At 45.5% G+C, this 21,515-nt stretch overlaps 1 protein-coding gene across 1 annotated transcript; it reads right to left on the bottom strand.

The window, feature by feature from the left end:
• Window positions 1–12,783: 12,783 nt before the first annotated feature.
• LOC141215228 (prokineticin receptor 1-like) lies at window positions 12,784–18,468 on the bottom strand. Its single transcript, XM_073665552.1, has 3 exons — window positions 18,074–18,468; window positions 14,326–14,525; window positions 12,784–13,259 (listed from the first exon to the last, which is right to left on the bottom strand). Exons 1-3 carry the CDS (start codon window positions 18,466–18,468, stop codon window positions 12,784–12,786), a joined length of 1,071 nt encoding a protein of 356 aa, XP_073521653.1.
• Window positions 18,469–21,515: the final 3,047 nt, after the last annotated feature.

The raw sequence follows: 21,515 nt of genomic DNA, 5'->3' as shown, positions 1-21,515 counted from the left end.
TGTCTGTCACTGGATTTATAACTTTAAAATGTGGCACCCACTTCTCTCCCCTGATATGAATGTAATGACACAACTCTGCTCTCATCACAGCTTGCACCTATGGTGATTACAAGAGGGGAGTAGAGAATATTTGTCATTCTAAACCCCTCTTGCAGCTTTCCTCTCACAATGCTGCCAGCTTTGCTCTGATTGCTGTGAGGAAAGCCGCAGGAAGTGTTTAGTGATACCGCACCGCTCTACTCCCCTTCCTTGGAACATCAGTAGATGTTGGCAGCAAGAGCAGTGCTGAGCCACTACAAACATCTCTGGCTCTTCTCACAGCTGTCAGTAAATGGCTCTTCTCACAGCTGTCAGTAAAGGTGAGTGTTTATAGAGGAGAACTGCAGGAGATGTTTGTAATGATACAGCTCTGCTTTCATCCACCTGCACAACAGTCTTGTGACTTGAGGAGAGACAAACCAGTCTTGCCATATCACACAGAAAGCTGATGTGGCTCAAACTTGTGACTGAAATATTTTTGCAGTTTTGACTCACTTTGCCCCCTGCACTTGTTACTATGTACACCTACAACACAGACTGGTGCAGGGTTTCAAATCATCTCAATGCTTTTTCACATATCCTGATATTTCTGGTACTGGAAAAACAAGTACCCGAGATGACCATGTGACATGCGTGTGCCGCATCAGAATCGCACGTATCGGCACCTGAGAATCAGCAGTGCAGTTAGCACTGTTCCCAAGCGCCGGGTGCTGAAGGAATCTCTCATCATTGTCCCTTGCTTGCGCTGCGATCAGCACAAGCAAGGGGCAGTGTTGAGAGTAGTATTTTGCCCCTGCTGTCTCCAACTGTAAAAATAAAAAAAATAAGACATACCCACCTTTTACACTTAATTCCCTGAAGCCATTGTCCCCTGTAAACAAACCAAAAATAAAAAACAATATCAAGTTCCAGTGTCCCATGCAGTAATCAGCTGACTGACACTTCTTCAGCATGTGGAGTGGCTTGAGGTGACTGTAAACGCTGAGGAGCAGGGAAGAATGATGTGATGCAGAGAGCGAGCCTCTGACCTGCACTGAACCGTGTCCTGTCACTCCGTGAGCTCAGCGCGGTTCAGGGGCTCGCTCTCTGCCGCAAGTCATCTCCTTTGCTCCTTAGTGTTTGTGCGGTCGCCTCAAGCCACTGCACATGCTGATGAAGAAATGTTGGTCAGATGGATAACGGCATGGGATACCGGATTTTTTAAACTTCAGACAGGTGAGGGATAATTTTATATTTTTGTTTTACAGGGCACAATGGCTTTAGGGAATTAGGTGAAAAGGTGGGTATGTTTTTATTTTTACACTTGTTGGAGACAATGGGGACAGAATACTACTCTCAACATTGTCCCTTGCTCGTGCTGATTGAAGGATTCCTTCAGCACCTGGTGCCTAGGAATCAGTGGTATGTGTCACACAGTGTGCAGATGTGTTGTGCAGCGTGCAAAAACCAGACATGTCAACGTGTCTTGCCCACAGACATACGGTCCGTGGAAACACTGACGTGCGCAGAACCGTTCATTTGAATGGGTCTGTGTGTGTCTCCATTACGTGTGAAAACTGGCACCACATGTACTGGAGACACTCATGTGTCAAAGAGCCCTAATATGTAGATCTATAAATAACTTTTTGTGCAACAATTTTAACAAACTTAGGTAAGAAAAATTGCATGAGTGAGCATCACCAAAGATGTTTTATGCCAGACTATTATCTTGTGTACAGTATACAAGACGGACACAGCCAAAACAAATGTCAAACAGTTCCAAAGTTGCTCTGCTATACTCACTGCTGGGGTGCTGTCTAAATCCTGTTTTTCTTGACATCTGATGGGTATCAAAGTAGTCTGGAGTGTAATGTGAAACTACGCTTCTATGTGCCTGCTATAAAGGGTGTCTATGAAATGCTGATGAGTGCAGAATAGCAACTCGGGGAAACGACTGCCCCAACATGTATGGGGGGTGGTGAATGCTGTTGGAAATTAAACAATGTTTCAATATATCTCAATTTAAAAAAAGTAACATTTATTTTAATAGGTCTTTTCTATCACTGCTTTTCAAGGTTGAAATGGGAATAATTGCTTCTGGGTCTCATAGGAGTTAATGGGACTTGGGGCACAGTCAGACAGCTGTATAAATCTGAACACAGTGCGTGGGTTGGTCTGTGGCTCTCCTGACCCGAGCATGAATGCTTCAGACAGTGGTGGCCAAAAGTATTGGCACCCCTGCAATTCTGTCAGATAATACTCAGTTTCTTCCTGAAAATGATTGCAATCACATTCTTTGGTATTATCTTCATTTAATTTGTCTTCAATGAAAAAACACAAAAGAGAATGAAGCAAAAATCAAATCATTGATCATTTCACACAACTCCAAAAATGGGCTAGACAAAAGTATTGGCACCCTCAGCCTAATACTTGGTTGCACGACCTTTAGCCAAAATAACTGCAAACAACCGCTTCCGGTAACCATCAATGAGTTTCTTACAATGCTCTGCTGGAATTGTAGACCATTCTTCTTTGGCAAACTGCTCCAGGTCCCTGATATTTGAAGGGTGCCTTCTCCAAACTGACATTTTGAGATCTCTCCACAGGTGTTCTATGGGATTCAGGTCTGGACTCATTGCTGGCCACCTTAGAAGTCTCCAGTGCTTTCTCTCAAACCATTTTATAGTGCTTTATGAAGTGTGTTTTGGGTTATTGTCCTGCTGGAAGACCCATGACCTCTGAGGGAGACCCAGCTTTCTCACACTGGGCCCTACATTATACTGCAAAATTTGTTGGTAGTCTTCAGACTTCATAATGCCATGCACACGGTCAAGCAGTCCAGAGGCAGCAAAGCAACCCCAAAACATCAGGGAACCTCCGCCATGTTTGACTGTAGGGACCGTGTACTTTTCTTTGAATGCCTTTTTTTTTTTTTCCCTGTACATGCTATGTTGATGCTTTTTGCCAAAAAGCTCTACTTTTGTCTCATCTGACCAGAGAACATTCTTCCAAAACGTTTTAGGCTTTCTCAGGTAAGTTTTGGCAAACTCCAGCCTGGCTTTTTTATGTCTCTGGGTAAGAAGTGGGGTCTTCCTGGGTATCCTACCATACAGTCCCTTTTCATTCAGATGCCGACAGATAGTACGGGTTGACACTGTTGTACCCTTGGACCGCAGGGCAGCTTGAACTTGTTTGGATGTTAGTCGAGGTTCTTTATCCACCATCCGCACAATCTTGCGTTGAAATCTCTCGTCAATTTTTCTTTTCTGTCCACATCTAGGGAGGTTAGCCACAGTGCCATGGGCTTTAAACTTCTTGATGACACTGCGCACGGAAGACACAGGAACATTCAGGTCTTTGGAGATGGACTTGTAGCCTTGAGATTGCTCATGCTTCCTCACAATTTGGTTTCTCAAGTCCTCAGACAGTTCTTTGGTCTTCTTTCTTGTCTCTATGCTCAATGTGGTACACACAAGGACACAGGACAGAGGTTGAGTCAACTTTAATCCATGTTAACTGGCTGCAAGTGTGATTTAGTTATTGCCAACACCTGTTAGGTGCCACAGGTAAGTTACAGGTGCTGTTAATTACACGAATTAGAGAAGCATCACATGATTTTTCAAACAGTGGCAATACTTTTGTCCTCCCCCTTTTTTAGGTTTGGTGTGGAATTGTATCCAATTTGGCTTTAGGACAATTCTTTTTGTGTTTTTTCATTGAAGACAAATTAAATGAAGATAATAATACCAAAGAATTTGTGATTGCAATCATTTTCAGGAAGAAACTGAGTATGATCTGACAGAATTGCAGGGGTGTCAATACTTTTGGCCACCACTGTATATTTTGAGTGCCAGTCTGCACTGCATTCTGGTTTAGACGGCCATCTTACTGCACCATTACAAAAATAGTATAGCTACACTTGCTCATCAGTGGGTGAGTTATGCCAACAATATAACTTGCTATGCTATTACCATAATCCATTAATTTCTGAGGAAACAACATAAGCGTTCGCTCACATCTGCGTATAAATACGCTGAGTGCAATGTGCTCTCACTAATGTTCAATAATACAGTGCTCATATGTGAGCTCTAAGCTGTAATCTGGCTGAGGGAAAAATTACAGCATGTTGCGTATATTGGACGAGACTTGGGTGCGAGGAAAATAAACACCGTCTGCACATGGACCATTCGTATCCCATCCAATTTTTATGCACACATCTCCAAGGAGCAAGGAAATTTCATCAGCCAAGCCCAGGAAGTTCACAGCAAGAACCCTGAGAATAGATGGATGTCCTGTAGATCTAATTTCACAAGCCCCCTACATATAATAAATTTGCACCCTTAAGTGCTGTTGATATTTATTGTACAGTATTTTTTTTTTTGTTTTTTTTTTTGCCTTAACATAATTTAAAAGTGGGATACCCCTTATCTTTGATAACCAGTAAAAGTAAAGCAGATGGCTGTGACCTGATATTATCAGGCTGGAAAGGTCCATGGTTATTAAGCCCTTCCCAGCCTGAAAATACCAGCCTGCAGTTGTGCCAATTCTAGCATGTTGATAATTGGAGTTGATGTCAGCTGTAAATTTTGCCAAAACACAGCTAACATCAAGCCCAGATGCTAGTAGTGGAGAGTTGTCTATCAGACATCCCAATTACTAACCCAGTAATAGTGTTTTTGTTTTATAATTTGAATAAACACTACCCCACACTTTCCCTGGTTCACCAATTTATTAAAAATAAAACATGCAGGTCTGGTGTAGTCCACAAATGGAAACATAAGAGAAATAAAAACAAGACACTATCCCTTGTTCACCAATTTATTAGAAAAAAAATGGTCCAACGTAGTCCAAAACTTCCCTCGGCGTTCCCGGATTCCGTCGTTAAAAGCCTATTTAGTTAGAATGAGATATTTTAGAAATATGCCGGCACCAATACCACAAGCTCAAATGATATTCTTAATGTGAGCAGTTACTTGCGATCTTTTACAGTGGTGCATACGAGATAATTCAAAGCAGACATCGATATGAAGAAATAACAAAAGCAGGACTCCCCAGATCTTTCTTGGCTTAAAAGTCCTTTATTCCATCATGTGTGGACAATGTAGGAAAACATGCGGCAGGCAGGTAAAAACAGGGAGTAGGTGCAGGGGAGGAGAAGAGGATGACGGCCGTTTCGTCTCCTGTTGACCCTTCTACGGGTCCTATACACACGTATCGGACCCGTAGAAGTGTCAACCTGATGCGAACCGGCCGTCGTCCTATCCTCCCTTGCACCCACTCCCTGTTTTACCGGCCTGCCGTATGTTTTCCTACATTGTCCACACATGATGGAATAAAGGACTTTTAAGCCAAGAAAGATCTGGTGAGTGCTGCTTTTCATTTTTCTTCATATCGATGAAAAGCCTATGCATTCTCGGTCTGAGGCTCCGTAGACTTTAGCAGCAGCCACTTTTAGGTCACTGCATTCCACGAGATACGACGGTAACGCTCATCAGAGCCGCCCAGTCTCATGAAACGCAGCCGGGAGTGGCTGCTGCTAAAGCCTATGGAGCATCATTCTGAGGCTCCGTAGGCTGGACCAGCATTATTTTTATTCAGATGTTGCCGAAAAACTTATCAGAAGCTTCCAAACACATGATATCATCATATGGGCAGTGCAGAATTGTTTAAAGACATAGTAATCTTAGTGTATGTAAACTTTTGACTTTGCAGTAAGTAATAAAAATGCCTTAAAACATTCCTTCTCATTATTCTGGTATTTGGCAAATATTAAAAATTATGGTAATCCTAATTAACCTAAAACGGGAAAGGTTTATTCTGATTTCATGTCCGATATTGAGAAAAACATTCATATGTGTCTTTTGCCAAATGCCAAAATAATGAGAGAGAGAGAGAGAGAGAATGTTGTAAGGCATTTTTATTACGGCAAAGTCAAAAGTTTACATACATTTCATTAGTATTTGGTACTGAATGACTTGGGTCAAACGTTTGGGATATCCTTCCACAAGCTTCTCACAATAGTTGGTCGGAATTTGGGGCCATTCCTCCTGACCAAACTGGTGTAACTGATCCAGGTTTGTAGGTCACCTTGCTCGCTCCTGCCTATGCAGCTTTACCCATAAATTTTCAATAGGATTGAGATCAGGGCTTTCTGAGGACCACACCAAAACATTGACTTTGTTATCCTTAAGCCACTTTATTATTTTGCCAGTATGCTTTGGGTCATTGTCCATTTGGAAGACCCATTTCCGCACAAACTTTAACTTCCTGGCTGAAGTCTTGAGATGTTGCTTCAGTATTGCCACATAATCGTCTTTTCTCATGATGCCATATATTTTGTGAAGTACACCACTCCCTCCTGCTGCAAAACAACCCCACAACATGATGCTGCCACCCCCATGTTTCACAGTTGGGATGGTTTTCTTAGGCTTCCAAGCGTCTCCCTTTTTCCTCCAAACGTAATAATGGTCATTATGCCCAAAAAGTTCAATTTTAGTTTAAAAAAATTAAGTTCTTTGTTCCTGTGTGCATTTGCAAACATGATTCTGACTTTTTTATGTTTCTTTTGGAGTAATGGCTTCTTCCTGGCAGAGTGGCCTTTCAGCCCATGTTGATACAGTACTCGTTTCACAGTGGTTATTGACACAATCTTACCAGCTTCTGCCATCATCTTCACAAGATGTTTTGATTTTGTCCTTGGGTTGATATGCACATGTCGGACCAAAGGACGTTCATCTCTAGGATACAGAACCGGTGACCTTCCTGATCGGTATGATGGCTGGACATTCCCATCTTGTTGTACTTGCGTATAATTCTTTGTACAGATGAATGAGGCACCTTCAGGTATCTTGAAATTGTACCCAAGGATGAGCCAGACTTGTGCAAGTCCACAATTCTCTTCCTGTTATCTTGGCCGATTTCTTTAGACTTTCCTATGATGCTACCAAAGAAGCAGTGTGTTTCAGGTGTGCATTAAAATACATCCACAGGTGTGTCTCTAATTAACTCAGATGTTGTCAAAAAATAGAAGCTTCCAAACAAATGACTCCATGATATGGGCAGTCCAGAATTGTTAAAGGCATAGTAATCTTAGTGTATGTAAACTTTTGACTTTGCAGTAAGTAATAAAAATGTCTTAAAACATTCTCTCTCTCTCATTATTCTGGCGTTTGGCAAATATTAACAATTATGTTAATCCTAATTGACCTAAAATGGGAAAGGTTTATTCTGATTTCATGTCAGATATTGAGAAAAACATGCATATGTGTCTTTTTATATAGTGTATGTAAACTTCTGGTTTCAACTGTATATCTAATATCTTTCTATCATCTATATCTTTAAGATTGCTTTATTAGGCTTGTAAACTAGCTTTAAGTTACATAGAGTATTACAGCATGTAAAAGATGATAACACATGTCATACAGATGCTAGGCGAGAAAAAAAATCGCACACTTGCCAACTTTTTTGGCTGTGACTCTGATTGATTTTATATACGCAGATGTGAGTGAACCCTAACAGCTGTCCCCATCTTTTTTTTTTTTTTTTAATATTCCATCTCCACCTCTGGTGGCCAGAATCGAGAAGCTGTTATATACATTTTGACCGTGAAAGGCAGAAAGAGGACTAACCCTTTAAACATCACAGGGTTTTATAGTGCAAAGAACATGTAGAACATCAAGGATTAACAGATTATAAGGAGCTGACTGCCAATATCTTATCATATTGGTATTAGGTGTTGTCCATTGATTTTCTGTGTGTCGTGCCCAACAGTCAAAAAACTGAGCTGTTATAAACATATTTTCTGCTTGTTTTTAAAAATAGTTTGTTTGTGGATCAGTAATATGTGCTATTACACAATAAGGCTGTGTGCCCACGATGCGTTTTTGTAAGCGTTTCTGCAGCGGCAAAAACGCTGCAGAAACGCTTAAAAAACGCATGGTAGAAGACCTGCCATGTCCCCCAATGATAATCCGCATGTGCTGTGCACATGCTGCGTAAATTTCCGCTGCGGATTATCATTGCGGAAAAAAACGCAGCACTACCAATTATTTTGCGGAAGCGCTGCATTTTCGCCGCCATTGACTTGCATTAGAACGCGCCAATTCCGCAAGACTGCGTCTGTACTTGTGTAATTGCCGCGTTCTAATGTGCGGATGGTACCTAGGTGGAGAGGAGAGGAGAGTCTCCTCCGGACCCAGATACCATTAAAAGCTGTCAAAAAATAATAAAATAAAAAATAAAGATTATATTCACCTTCCGACGGCCCCCGGACTCCTTCCCTGTGCTTGCCGATAGATCGCGGGCAGATCTGTAGGACCTGCGCTGACGTCACAGTCATGTGACGGCAGGTCCTTCAGTACAGCGTACCGCGATCTGCCGGCAGCCAGCACAGGAGCGCAGCAAGTCTCGGGGGCCATCGGAGAGTAAGTATATGTAGCACCCTGAGGACTCGGCTGCTACAGGGGTATTACACCTCAAGCCAGAGGTGTGGTATTCCACTCCCGGGTAAGGATGGAGTGTGGGACTGAGCTCAGATAGCTGCATACACTACATACATCCCATTTCCGGGGGACAGACCGACGGTACTCCCACCAGTATATGTGCAGGTACAACAGTGTCTGTCCCTGGCTGGAGTGGGAGGGGGGTGGAACATCCCAGTAGTGTAGGGGCAGATAGGGGGAGCAGTCTGGGTAAGGCTAGGAGCTCATTGGGTGCTGGTCACCTGAGCTCACACATAGAGGGAGTATATAAGGTGGGCACCATCTTAGATCAGGGTCAGTCTTCTGTAGAGGGTCAGTCAGTCCTGAGAGAGGTCCAGGAGCGCCTGCAGAGAGAAGAGAGAGAGGAGAAGAGAAGGACCCAGAGGGGGAGAAGAAGGAGCCCCAAGAACCCAGTATACAACCAGAAGGGTGAAGGGTTGGCACGCAAGGGAACCGGATCCCAAATTAGTGGAGGAGAGAAACTACCCTCAACTAAGAACCGGAGGCTGCGACATTACATGTGGAGCAGCCCCTCACCAAGTCCACTAAGAAGGCACACCGAGCATAGGGTCAGGGAAGCCAAAGAAGGTTCACCCAACAGGAGACCCGAGGGAGCCGGACATAAGTGGACCCCTGGTGGGAACGGCCAGTAGAGAGGACAGTCAGAAAGGGAGCTCAGGACCACGCTCCAGAATTGCTTGGGGGTTGGCCGAGTCCAGGACCTGGTGGACGCAGCACGGCTCGGGCGGTCACTCAAGGCCAGAGTGACCAACAGAACAGCAGTAAGTAAAAACCCTGAACTGCACAGCCCGACTCTGAGTCTTCTTACCATCCACACTGCACCACCACTACCACCATCCTCTACACCTGACCCCCTGAGGCTATACCCCTCCCGTTGGGGGTTATACTACCACAGCTGCACATATACCACCAGCCTCAGCGGACCCTGCTGCAGCGGCGGCCTTTTGACCGCAAATCAACGGGTGGCGTAGTCGACACTAAGAACAACTAATAACATCTGTAAAGACTGCCACACACTGAGTTTGACACCCTGGGCACGGACCGGGTCGCCGCCACTCGGAGACTACAACCCCCATCAGATCCGGCTCCGGGTAATCCCCAAACAGCACTGGCCCAGGGGGCGCGTCATATACATTTATTTTTTTACATTCTCTCGGGTCACACTATATAAATCCATGCTGTTTGCATGGATTTATATAGTGTGACCGAGTTGTCAAGCACTTTCCAAGTGATGCTAAAATTGCTTGGAAAGCGCTTGTCAACCCGCATGCGGAAATGCAAGTGAAAAACGCTTCATTTCCACATGTCCCTGGCAGGAAAACGCATGTACAATCCGCATGCGTCTTTTTCTTCCAGGGAGATGCAGAAACGCTCAGGAAAAAATCCTGAGCATTTCTGCATCGTGGGCACATAGCCTTAGGCCTCTTTCACATGTCAATGTCTCCCATACATGTGGTGACAGTTTTCACACATACTGGAGACACTTACACACATAGACCCATTCAAATAAATAGGTCTGCGCAAATGGCAGTGTTTCCACAAACCATGTGTCCATGGGCAAAACACGCTGACATATATAAACCTATAAAAGTATCACTACAGAGTGACAACAGTCCCAAACAGAATGAAAAACCAAAAAACAAAACATTCCCAGATCTATATCACTAACCTAATGATATAACATATAGTATTTTGTTGGAGATTGGCGGGAATAAAATAAACTGTGGGATCAGTTTATAAGAAGGTAATAAATTTTATTTGATATAATAAATATACAACATAGAAAAAATCAGCTAAAAATGGTTTGGGATGACAAAAATAACTGCAGTGGCACTATAGAAAATTTGATGAAATATGCATCACAGTAGAAATTAGAGACACATGGGATCCTATTCAAGCTGCATAAGCCTTCCTAATAGGGGCTGCTCTGACAAGTTGCAAAGCAATAATTTATACACGGCAGTCGATCAGAAAAGTAATATGCAGCCTAGTTCTGTGTTTTAAATGTGTCAGTAAAAGACTAGAACAAAGTATAGAGCATAGGAATTACCTTGAGTCATAGTGTAATATCAAGCAGGTTTTACTAAGGACCCGTTGTCACTCTGTAGTGATACTTTTATAGGTTTATATACTGTGACCATACTTGTGTTCATAGACTCGCCTACAGGTTACATGGATTATAAGAAACACGATAAAGCCTGGGTTAATCAACTTGGGACAGTGTTTTGTGAGAAAACACGCTGACATGTCTGTTTTTTTTGCCTGCAGCACGGGCTGCAAAACGTCCAACACACGTACACATGGATAACATTTGTGTGACACGTACCGATGCCTGGGAATCAGCGTTAGAGTTAGCGCTGTTCCAAGCCCTGGGTGCTGGAGGCATCTCTCATCATTGTCCTGTGAGTGCACTGCAATCAGCACCAGCAGGGGACACTGTTGAGAGTATTATTCTGCTGCCGTCGTCTCCAAAACCTGTAAAAATAAGAATAAAATTTAAAAAAAAATCATTATACTCACCAGGCTTGAGGTGACCGCACACACTGAGGAGCAGAGGAGAATGACGCGCTGCAGCAAGCGGGCCCCTGACCTGCACTGAGCTCAGTGAGCGGTGTCCTGTCACTCAGTGAGCTCAGCGCAGTTCATAGGCCCGCTCAATGCAGCGCGTCATGTTCCTCAGTGTGTGCGGTCACCTCAAGTCAATAATGATTTTATTATTTTTACAGGTTTTAGAGACAGCGGCAGTAGAATACTACTCTGAACATTGTCCCCTGGGGACAATGATGAGAGATACCTTCAGCACCCAGCGCTTGGGAACAGCACGAACTATCGCTGATTCCCAGGCGCCGGTACGTGTGATCTTGATGCAGCACACGGTTGCCACACGGACACTGGCGTAATCAAGCAGGTCACAAACTGCCAGACACTGATGAGAGCTGTGGTGATAAAAAGTGAAGATGCTAGCAAGTGAGTATAAGGCTAAGTGCCCACGATGCAGAAATGCTGCATATTTTCTATGCTTCTCCCTGGCAGGAAAAACGCATGCGGATTTTAAATGCGGTTTTCCCGCCAGGTAGAAGCGTTTGTAAAGCGTTCTTCACATGCATTTCTGCATGCGGGTTATCAAGCACTTTTCCAAGCGATTTTAGCATCACTTGGAAAAGTGCTTGACAACTTGTTCACACTATATAAATCCATGCAACCGGCATGGGTTTATAGTAGTGTGACCAAGTTAGTTAAAAAAAAGAATAAGAATGGTGAAAAATACAAAAAATAAAGTTTATACTCACCTACCGATGTCTTCCCGGTGTTTTGTCTGCTCCGTCGAGTCTCTTGCACTGCTTGCGGGGGTGTGAAGGACCTGCAGTGACGTCATTGAGCCATGTAATGGGTCACATGACTCAGTGACGTCATGGCAGGTCCTTCACATCAACGCGAACATTGCAAGACACCGGACGGAGCAGACAAAACACCGGCAAGACATCGGAAGGTGAGTATAAACTTTATTTTTTATTTTAAATTCTTTTTTTTACAGTTTCTATGGTACCCAGGTCAGTCTTCTCTCCTCCAGACTTGGGTACCATCCGCACATTGAACCGTGTGATATCCGCATGTGCAAATGCAGTGATGCGGATGTCACGCGGTCCAATGCAAGTCAATGGCGGCGATTACGCTGCGTATCCGCAAAATTAATGGACATGCTGCGTATTTTTGAGCGCAGCATAAACGCTGCGGAAAAATCCGCAACATGGGCATTGAAAGTGTGGCTTGTCATTGGGGACCATGGGGGACGGATTACCAAGCGTTTCACAAGCGTTTGTGCTGCAGAGATTCCACAACATAAACGCTTGTAAAACGCTACGTGGGCACCCAACCTAAGAGTAGGGTCAGGGACCTTAGATTAGAAGCACCACTCCAGTGCTGAACTAAAAAAAAAAACAATAAAACAAAAACGCTTCACCGGTGCTTGAAGTAATTAACAAGCTGCAGATTTATAAAATGTTGTAGAGCTCAAATTCAGTCAGAAAAAAAAAAAAAGCGTGTTCAAATGATTTCTGAAATCTCATAGCTTTTGCTGCTATTGTAAAGCTTTTTTTCTGCAGAAGAAAAAAAAAACACTGCATGTGAACATAGCCTTAAAGTTTACTTATACACAACTCCCATTATTCAAAGTGACATGATAGCCGATATAAACTAATGTAAGAAATGCACCTTTGCTTTGCAGGTTAGGTACAAGTCTAAAGTGCACGTTACTGAATGCTCACTACAAGGCACATGGGGGCACTGTAGATTTACACTCTTGGAGCACTGTATGTCTCTCTGTTGATAAGGTTCTTTTTTCCCATGGGTTAATCAGTATTTTAAAGCAACACTTTGCTTGATTTTTCCCAGTCACGAAACACAGCGTGTTGATGATGCTATTACTAATAGCTATGCACTCTACGATGTAGTAAAGCGCGATCGCGTACCTCTCTCGTAACAGCAGACCAGGAAAGAAATCTCTTACAATTGCATAACTATAAAAGGGTGACCAGCACAGAACATAGGCCGAAAGCACAGCAACCAGCACCAGGACGCTCTTTCTCCTAGCTTGTAGTCGGCTTTGTAGCTGTTGCGTCTGTTCTCCTGGTAAACTCTTAAACCAAAGCTCATGACAAATGCGAACATAGCACATGCTCATAATAAACACAGGAATTACGAATTCTACAGCCAACAGAAATAAAGAGTACGATTTGTAGTGTGGCACCCCAGGGGTCTGGTTTCCACAGTAATGCAATGTTATGTCTGAGAGCAGGTGGGAGGTCTCTTGGTCAGGGATCCTGTGCATGCCACACCTCCTGCCCAGTCCTGGGAGGGGAAGGACTTCCCCTATATAAACCTGGGGCTGAGGCAGGGTTAGAGAGTTCAGAGGGAGAGTTCAGCCAGGAGGGCTGACAGGGAGCTGTGGCTCCGGCTGGGCCCAGCTCCTGGGCCATGCCAGAAGTAGAGAAGAGAAGCAGCATAGGAAGAAACAACAGGAGCTCTGTGGGAGCAGTGTTACAAGGAGTCAGGGGCTGGCAGCTGCAGAGCTCGCCCTGACTGAGAAGATTTCTTACCGGACCCGGAGTCCGAGGCTGTGGGGACTAACTCCTACCCAGCAGCAGAATCCGTCAGGCAGGGGATTCCAGGTCCTCTGGCCAAGAAACCCGAAGGCACGGTCACACGCATGGGACCAGCACCGCCGTCGTGGAGCGGAAGCTACTAGAAGGCCCCGAGTCACCGGCCATACGGGTGAGCACCACACGGTACACTCAGGGACGTGGGCTACTTATACCCGCCTCTAGCAAGGTAGCCAGAAGAGTACAGTTAGTTTGGGAGGCCTACAACTCCGCCTGGCCAGGGGAGATCCCATCTGCTCAAGGACTGACCAGGCCCCAATCGCTAGCCAGTACTCCGGGAGGGTCTATCTTTGTCACCAGTAAAGACCCTGAATCACACCGCATCGTCTCTGAGTGATTCCTGCTACCCCCATCATCCACATCTGCTGCCCTGAGGCCATACCCCTCCCGTTGGGGGTTATACCATCTACGCTGCACCATCCATCCACCGGCCTCAGCGGACTGTCCTGCAGCGGCAGCTCCATAGCTGCATTCAACGGGTGGCGTAGTCGTCCAACATCTACCGCTGATACAGCGCCACTTAGTCTGACTCCCTGGGCACGGACCGGATCACCGCCACGAGACTACAACCCTCAAGAGATCCGGCTCCGGGTAAGCTCCCGCATGCGCAACGCAGCGCGACACAGGCCCAGGGGCGCGTCAGTAGTACACGGCTCTATCGGCAGTCCAAATTTGGCCACAGAAAACCTTCCCTCCGGACTCGTGTGAAGCGTCAAACACAGTTTCCGTGGCAAAATAAGCGGTGGGAGCTGTGATAACGGTAGCCGATGACCAAATAAGAAATAAAACTCCACAGGCCGTCTGCAACTTCATACGTGGCTTCAGTGGATGCACAATCAGAAGGTATCTAGAAAAGAGGAACTTTTTTTTGTCTCGTCAGGCTGGTTTTAATAATTCGCAGAAAGCAATTACACATCGCTACATCCTATTTAAAATAAGAAAAAATTAATCAAACCCCCACCACTGCCATTGCAAATTAGGGTTTATTAGCTACATTTACAAACTTTTCTGCTTGCTGTGAACTCATCAAATAAGAACAATTTGAATAGCTCAGCACAACTAATATAATGTATTATGTTTTCAAAATTGCACAAAATACCTCTTTATTAATAAATACTGCGGTATCAGAATTATTCAAGCCCCTGAATAGAATCCACCATTAGCACACACATTTTAGCAACAGGTGGTTTGCTGTCTTAAAGAGAACCTGTCACCAGTTTTTTCGTGCATGAACAAATACCACCACCTCCATCAGTGCCTGTGCTACAAACTTGTTTATTAATTGCCTGACTTTCCACCAGCCTGTATATCCTACAAAAAAAAATTTTGAATTTCTCCTGCGCTGTATGTAAATCTGGACGGTCTGGTCCGATGGTCGTCATTGCTGCGACATCTGTCCCTCCGTTCTGCTGGTAATCACCATCCTCTGGCTTTAATTGATGTGAATGACGCATCCTACGTCTTCCACATAGCCGAACAAAATCTCACAGCTGCGAAGAGACAACGCTGGCTCGCACAAGCGCACTTTGCTCTGCCCTACTGCAGACAGAGTATAAAACATAACTGCATGTGGGCCACCACGGTCCGCATGCGCAGCTATGTTTTATACTCTGTCGACGATGTCCCTGCGCAGGAACAATTCAAAAGTTTTTTGGGGAGATATACAGGGGGACACGGATAATATACAAATTTATGAAGGTGGTGGTATTTGTTCATATACAATAAAAACTGGCAAAATGTTCACTTTAAGTATACTGATTAAAGAATTCATTTGTTTCATGAGGTGTGCTTAAGAAAAACACATCAAACACCTGGACTGGCTAGGGGCTTGATGACTATGACGTTTGATTGCATGTTAGTGAAATTGAAATATATGTCTAGAGTGGTCTAAAAATTTAAAAGGAGTCAGTCACCCCCCCCAAACTTAATTAAATTTTATACAGTTTAACAGGAGACTTTGCCCCTATAAAATTCATAACCTGCAGTATAGATTTATCTTCTCTAATAGTGCAGAAAATGTTTTGATTGCATATGCAAATTTAGACTTTTCAGTACGCCCGTAGTCTGACAAATGGCTCAGTGCACCATTGTGCCCCTTTAATCAGGAAGCTGCGCACCTCCCTTTAGCTTGATTAACAGCACTTGCCTGGCTATGAGTGAGAAAGGGTTAGTGCAGATGTGCTCTGGGAAAACAAGCACTGTCAATAAAGCTAAGGGAAGGTGTGCGACAAGTTGATTGAAGGTGCGCAATGATGCAGTGAGCCCTTGGCCACACCAAGTGTGCATTGAGGAATCCTCATTTACTCATGCAACAAAAAACTGTTTTCTGTACATTTAGGATATGTGCACACGATCCGGAGCCGCTGGGTGTTTGAAACTGCGTGTTTATGCAACGTCAAACCCGCAGCGGCCAGATGTTACAGCTTAGTGGATGGGATTTCTAGAAATCCCATGTCCACTATGCGTATCTGGGTACCTGCGGATCACCTGCAGAAACTGACATGCGGCACATCTTTTCAGACCGCAGCATATCAATTTCTCTTGCAGGTCTGCTAGTGGAATTTCTCCATAGACCTAACCTCTATAAGGAAAGTCTGCAGGTGAAAAAAAAATGGCTTTCGCTCATTTGCATAATGAGCGAAAGCCGCGTCGCTATTCCGCAGCGTCGGGGCCGCAGCCGGCTCCGGACAGTGAGCACGTACCCTTTGAGAGAGAAATTTATACTACAGGTATGAGTTTTATAGAGGCTAAGTATCCTTATAGGATTGTATAAGTAGTGCCCTTGAGTTTGGGGGCTGACACTCCCTTTAAGAGAAGACATCATTGCCTTTCGCAAATAAGCAAAAGAATAAAAGAAAAAGATGGCAAAACCACTAAATGTTCCTAGAGATACAGCTAGAAGCAAAGTTCACAAGTTCAATGTTAGAGGAGTACTGGATTCACTACCTGGATATTGCAGAAATATGACGTTATCAGCTGCCATCAGACTACTGAGGAGGTAGGTGATCAAAAACCACGACTGCAAAAGACCTGCAGCAAGATTTTGAGCCATCAGGCAGTAAGGTTTCAATTTTCACAGTAAGGTGTATAATAAACACTTAAGGTCTCTATGCACGGCTTCAATATGCTCAAAACCATATAAATAAGCCGCAAAAAATTGGGATTCTGTTCTGTGGAGGAATGTAACAAAACTGGAGCTTTTTTGGCCTGTGGATCTGCGGAATGTCAGGAGGAGGAAGAATTAAATATACACTGAAAAGAACACCTACAGTGAAGCATGGCGGTGACTCAGTGATGCCTACAGTGAAGCATGGCAGTGGCCCAGTGATACCTACAGTAAAGCATGGCAGTGGCTCAGTGATGCCTACAGTGAAGCTTGGCAGTGGCCCGGTGATACCTACAGTAAAGCAGAGTAGTGGCTTGGTGATGAATACAGTGAAGCATGGTGGGGGCTCGGTAATGCCTACAGTAAAAGCATGGTCGTGGTTTAGTGATGCCTACAATAAAGCAAGGAAGTGGCCTGGTGATACCTACAGTGAAGCATGGTGATCGCTTAGTAATGCCTACAGTAAAGTATGGTGGTAGCTTGGTGATTGCTACACTGAAGCCTGGTGGTAGCTTGCTGATGCCTACAGTGAAGCATGGTGGGGGTTTGGTGATGCCTATATTGAAGCATGATGGGGTTTTGGTGATGCTTTTAGTAGAGCATAGTGGGGGCTCGGTGATGCTTACAGTGAAGCATGGTAGGAGCTCAGTGATGCTTTGGGACTGCATTGCTTTTTCAGCAACTGGAAACCTGCACCATGTGAAGGGCAAGATGGATTCAATCAAGTATCAGGAAATCCTAAGAGAAAATGTCTTGTCTTCCGTGAGAACGCTAAAGCTTGAACATCATTGGCCTTTTCAACAGGACAGTGATAACAAGCATACCACAACGTCCAACAAGGATTGGAACCCCAAATAAAATCTTTAGTGGGATTTGCTTAAGGAGGTTGCAGCACGAACACTCAAGAATATTAGTGAACTGCCTATACTGCCTCAATAACACTACCAGACACTGGTGTCTGATTATGAAACACATTTGTAGTAGGTTGTAATAGCCATAGGGGCTCAACTAAGTACTAAAGACGCCTGTCATGAAGGCAATTAATAATTCTGATACTGCACTAGTCAGTAAAGTGGCAATGTGTGCTGAACTTGGAGAAACCACTTGTTCTATGAGTTGTGCTCAGCCATTTGCACTGATCTTTGATTAGTTTATTACGGTTTTACAGTTTGCTAATAAATTTAATTTGCCAAGAAAGCTGGTGAATAATTTTGATTGCAACTGTATTTTAGTACTATATACTCCTTTGTCAAAAACGTTAATATATATTTTGTAACCGTCTGGCTCACCTGTCTATGACAATGGCGAGGAGTGCATTAGTTGAGACGTACAGAGAAAGCATCCGCAAGTAGATCACTGACGAGCAGATTATATGACCAAAGGCCCATGACTGTTCACGCACAACATAATAGTCAATCTCGAAAGGACAGCAGATTACAGCCACAAGAAAGTCGGATACTGCTAAATTGGCAATCAGAATATTAGTCACATTTTGCATGTTCTTGTACATGACTAAATTCAAAATGAAAAATAGGTTTCCTCCCCCACAGATTAGTATGACACATACAAGGGTCACACCGATAAACAATCTGACCACAAAAAGAACGTTTTCACTCGGCTTTGGACCTTCTTCTTCAAGCAAGAAATAAGTGTCCTCCAGACTTCGATTCCACAACTCTGCCATTGATATGGAGCAGGATGTGTGGGTTGGTCTCCTGCTTCTCCTTATTTTTAATTTTTGCCTATGAAAACCAAAATACAACATACTTTGTGCAACAAAAAGTAACGTAACCCTAGAAGCTAAATAAAATAGTTAAAAAAGAGTCTTCTGTTCGTTTTTATTCCCATTTTAAAGCAAAATGCACCTGCAAAGTTGATGTTCTGTAAAACAATAAAAATAAAATACTCTGCCCACTTACCTCTTAGATTTCTAATTTCCATACCTCTTTCTGTAAAACCTCTCAACCATTATTGACCCATATTTATGTAAAACATCAAAAAAGTACATCGTTAAAGGGGTTGTCCATTACTATGATATTAATCTCCTGTCTTTAGGATAGGTCATCAATATTAGATCAACAGAGGTCCAGCACCTGACACTATACAGTGTACAGGGACCCTTAGCACGCAGCACCTCCTGTCCCAGGCCAGTAGGGGGAGCAGTCTGCCCCTATAAAAGCTGGAACTGGGGGCAGGGTTAGAGAGACCAGTACCCACTTCTGAAGCATCCAGAAGGGTTCCCAGAGGAGAGGGACAGGTCAGCAGCAGCTGAGGAGTCCGGGAGGCAGAGGAGGAACAGCAAGCCAGGGACAGAGGCGACGAGAGCCGGTCCTGGCTGAGAGAGAACTACACAACCGGACACTGGGTCTGAGGCTGTCAGGGTTGCAAGCCCGGCAGCAGATAACCAACCCGGGAGGGATTTCAGGTCCCTTGGCCTGAGAAGCCTGGAGGCTCCGCCACACAGAGGGACCGGTACAGCACGGAAAAGCAACAGGTACCTAAGGCTCGAGTCGCAAGCCATACAGGCGTAGTACACGGCCAGCTCAGGGACGTGGGCTATCACACCACGAAAAAGGGGATAGTCCGCAAGGGCAGAGAGAGAACGGTAGGCCTACCCACTCACCCTGACCTGTGGGGCTCGCCCGAATGCTCTCAGACACCCACGCCCATTCCTACCCTGTACTCCTGTTGGGTCATAAGTACTACCTACAATAAAGACCCTGGACTGTTTGAAGCAGACTCTGAAACCTTATTATTGCGGCCTGCACCATCACCCCCAGCATCCTATTACACTGCCCTGAGGCTACACTCTTCCTGTGGGGAGTTATCCTATCCCTGTGCTGCATACCAACATCAGCCTCAGCGGTCTGCTTTGCAGCGGCGGTCATCCCTGACCGCAATCCACGGGTGGCGTAGTCGGACATTCAAAACCCTACAAATAGACTGCCACAGCATTTGGTCTGACCACCCTGAGCCACGAGATCGGGTTGCCACTACTACTCCCAGCATCGCACTGAAGCCCGGTTTTGGGTGCCCCACGGCCTAGGGGGCGAGTCAGCTTTGGCGTAGTCGGCAGGATTGTGACCAACCCGCCACAAACGGGCATTGCGCACCTGAAAAGACTGTGTGCGTACCTTAAAAGGAAGTTTCCCGCCATCCGGAGCCGTTTCCCGCCATCTTCAGTCGTTTCCCGCCATCTTCAGTCGTTTCCCGCCGTCTTCAGCCGTTTTCCCGCCATCGGACGCCATCTTCGGGACGCCGCGCGGGAAGAAGAGGGGCGTGGACGTCCAAACCGCGCGAGACCTAAAGCCCCGCCCTACGCACCGACGCTGCGCAAGGTCCTGGAAGGAGAAAGAGCGACGCTGACGTCACCAGGACGCTACGCAAGGTCCTCGCCCGGAGCAGCACCAGCGGAGCCGCGGCTTACGGAAGAGGATCAACGGAAGGTAGGCCACGGTTAACTAGGGGGAAGGAAAATGACGGACACGGAGGGACCTTCTACCACCAGCGTGGCTGCAGCAGCGGTGATGCCGTTCTCCATGCCCTACATCCCCGGAGCAGCCTGGCTGCTCCAATACTCAGGGGAATCCCATACGTTAACTGACTTTAAGGAAAGACTGCACAGTTTATTTAAAGTTTATCCCCTGACAGAAGAACAGAAAGTGAGCATTCTGACGGGGCAGCTAACCGGTGCAGCCCAGCGGGAAGTGAAATCATGGTCAGATGAGGAGAAAAGGACTGTAAAGGACATTCGGACCCGGCTGCGGAGTACCTTTGATACCCGTACCTCAGCAGAAATCAAAATGCGGTTCTATGGCTGTAAGCAGCGAGCCCAAGATAGTATCAGAGACTATGCCTTGAACCTGCAAGAAGCTCTGGGAGCAATCAAGCAAGCTGACCCTGGCAGCGTGCAGGACACTGATAAACTGTTGACTGACCAGTTCATATCAGGTCTGCTGTCCAGAGCCCACAGAACCCAGCTGCGCCTCATGGCCCTACAGAACCCCGATTTGACTTTTGCGCAGTTCAAGGATAGGGCCATCCGGGTGCTCCGAGAACCCGCACCAGGTGGCGCTGTAGCTTCCCGACGCCCTGCCATCACCTACCACCAGGGGGCAGCGCCCTACCCCGCAGACCTTGTGGGGGCTGATGCACAGGCCCTAAATCCATCCCAACCTGCAAACCTGCACCATCAGGTCCAGGAACTAACAAAGAGTGTGGCTGCATTGACCAGGACTGTACAGTCGTTGCAGTTGGAACCGTCAAGACCAATCAAGTTGGCTTCCTGTCCGGAAGATGTCCCGTGGCGTCGACAGAGGAGGATCCCGTCGTTCAGAGGGAGGCCCGCCGACTGTTACACTGAGGATGGACAGCCGATTTGCCGCCGTTGCAGCCAGCCAGAACACATAGCAAGGTACTGTACATAAAATGGGTCCGACCTGGGGCAGAGGGCCAACCCCCAGGCATAAGGTCATCAGGCCCGTCTAACTGGCGCGATAAGTAAGTGGGAGGACGCCCGGTCTTACCCGTAGTGCTGGACGGTATCCCCATGAGTGCACTGCTGGACACCGGTTCTCAAGTGACTACCATCCCCTACGTACTTTTCAAGCGGTACTGGAGTGACGCGGATATAACCCGTTATCCAAACGATGACTTAAGCATCATCGCCAGCAATGGCCAACCCGTGCCGCAGGTGGGGTTCAGAGAGATGACCATCAAGATTGGTAAGGT

The sequence above is a fragment of the Phyllobates terribilis genome, unplaced genomic scaffold (assembly GCF_046119375.1).
Source record: "Phyllobates terribilis strain yellow unplaced genomic scaffold, ASM4611937v1 Scaffold_231__1_contigs__length_3143052, whole genome shotgun sequence".
Lineage (NCBI taxonomy): Eukaryota > Metazoa > Chordata > Amphibia > Anura > Dendrobatidae > Phyllobates > Phyllobates terribilis.
The sequence above is the reverse complement of the archived record's forward strand: the minus strand, read 5'-3'. Positions and strand labels throughout refer to the sequence as shown.

What these genes read in the sequence shown, in the direction of transcription:
- LOC141215228 (XM_073665552.1), bottom strand. Translation starts at nt 18,468, where the DNA reads ATGGCAGAGTTGTGGAATCGAAGTCTGGAGGACACTTATTTCTTGCTT. An exon ending in CTCGCCATTGTCATAGACAG is followed by an intron (nt 14,526 to 18,073) that starts GTGAGCCAGACG and finishes CCTCTTTTCTAG; the next exon opens with ATACCTTCTGATTGTGCATC. An exon ending in GACTGCCGATAGAGCCGTGT is followed by an intron (nt 13,260 to 14,325) that starts ACTACTGACGCG and finishes CTGGGGTGCCAC; the next exon opens with ACTACAAATCGTACTCTTTA.